The sequence below is a fragment of the Hipposideros armiger genome, unplaced genomic scaffold (assembly GCF_001890085.2).
Source record: "Hipposideros armiger isolate ML-2016 unplaced genomic scaffold, ASM189008v1 scaffold_692, whole genome shotgun sequence".
Taxonomy (NCBI): domain Eukaryota; kingdom Metazoa; phylum Chordata; class Mammalia; order Chiroptera; family Hipposideridae; genus Hipposideros; species Hipposideros armiger.
In genome coordinates, this window is record NW_017732042.1 from 805,720 (window position 1) to 807,110 (window position 1,391).

General features: G+C 38.6%; 1 protein-coding gene across 1 annotated transcript in view; it reads right to left on the minus strand.

Annotated features, from left to right (window-relative positions):
• Positions 1 to 1,391, minus strand: part of PEX12 (peroxisomal biogenesis factor 12) — a 5,267-nt gene continuing 3,876 nt past the window's right edge. Inside the window, exon 3 of the mRNA XM_019626858.1 lies at positions 1 to 1,162. Coding sequence (XP_019482403.1) covers positions 763 to 1,162 — 400 coding nt within the window. The 3' untranslated portion in view covers positions 1 to 762. The remainder of the gene's footprint in view (positions 1,163 to 1,391) is intronic.

A 1,391-nucleotide genomic window follows, 5' to 3' on the forward strand; every position in this document is an offset into this window, starting at 1 on the left:
TTCTTTGCCAAAAACATTTATTTTTAAAATTTGTTTCATAGAAACTTTAGTAATAGAATAAATCATGCCAGTTTAGCAAACTCTTAACAGCAAGCAGAAAGAGCTGATTAAAAGAGCTTTTCTTTACACAGTGAAATCTTTAGACTATATATAGACACTCAATCCCTATTTTCCTTTAGTTTCCCAAGAAAGACACGTATGGCTCAAAGGAATCTTTAAAAGTTGATAAACTACAGCAGATATTACGTAACAAATGGGTCACAGTATATGGAAGTTGTTATTCGAAAGTGTTTCTATAAAGAGGAAGCCCACTTTTCACATTGTTTGCAAACATAAAACCTCTTCCTCACAGGCAGATAAACTTTCCTCATGAAGAAAAGGTCTACTTCCCCTTCACCACCCACTTTCTGAGGTCTAACTTGGGTTTTTCCGGAGAGCTTCCACACCCCTTTGTTCTTTAAGGAAAAGCTTCTGTACTAGTTATCCTTTTATCCACTTCTGTGACACTGACCCTCACGTTCCCTGCCAATCCCTATTCCTCTCACTCTAACCAGCTAGGTCAACTATTAAATAGGGGTCTAGAGAGCAGGCTAGATGGTTAAGATCAATGGGTACATCCTTTTACAGAAATATATAGTTGTTTAAAATTCACATAATTATGAATCAAGGCTGAGAAGTATCAAACCTATGTACCATGCTAAAAACCAGCCCTGTGGCCTTATAGTGCAGTGATTTTGTTTCGAGGTAAGATGCTATTCCCTTTCAGTTCTCAGGGGAGTACAATTTAATTAGATGTTGCACTTCTGTTGGATAACCTGTGATGGGACAAGCTTGGTGACTCCTCACATAATTAAACACACAGCGATAACAAAACACATAGCCAGAGGTGGCAAGAACGGTATCATTCACTCGGGTTTTACGACACAGCGGGCACACAGTCTTCATTTTGGGTAACAGAGGAGAATCAGAATTGTAGTCTAGGTGTACAGGTGGTGGCGGAGTAGGCAGGGCAGTCAGTGATTTGATGTTTTCTTGATTTTCAGATGAGTACCACCACTCAAGGAACTGCAGGAAGAACACACCCACAGAAAGGCCAGTAGATAGGGATAAGGCAACACCTCCTACAGCTTTTTTCAGAGTTGACTTTATCTTCTCACTAACACTGTTGGGAGAATAGAATAAGGAAGCAAAAAGAAAAACTTTAGGTATAATCACAGAGTGACTAATATAAATGTAGTTAAATTTTTCATCAGCATCACCAATTGAGTTTGGGATTGAATAGATGCTAGACTGGCAGTGTCTCCTTAAGGCTATATTCTAACAATTCCCTCTTTCTGACTTACAGTATTTTAGGAGCATAGGAGCTAAGCTTTGGTTTTTTTTGTTTGTTT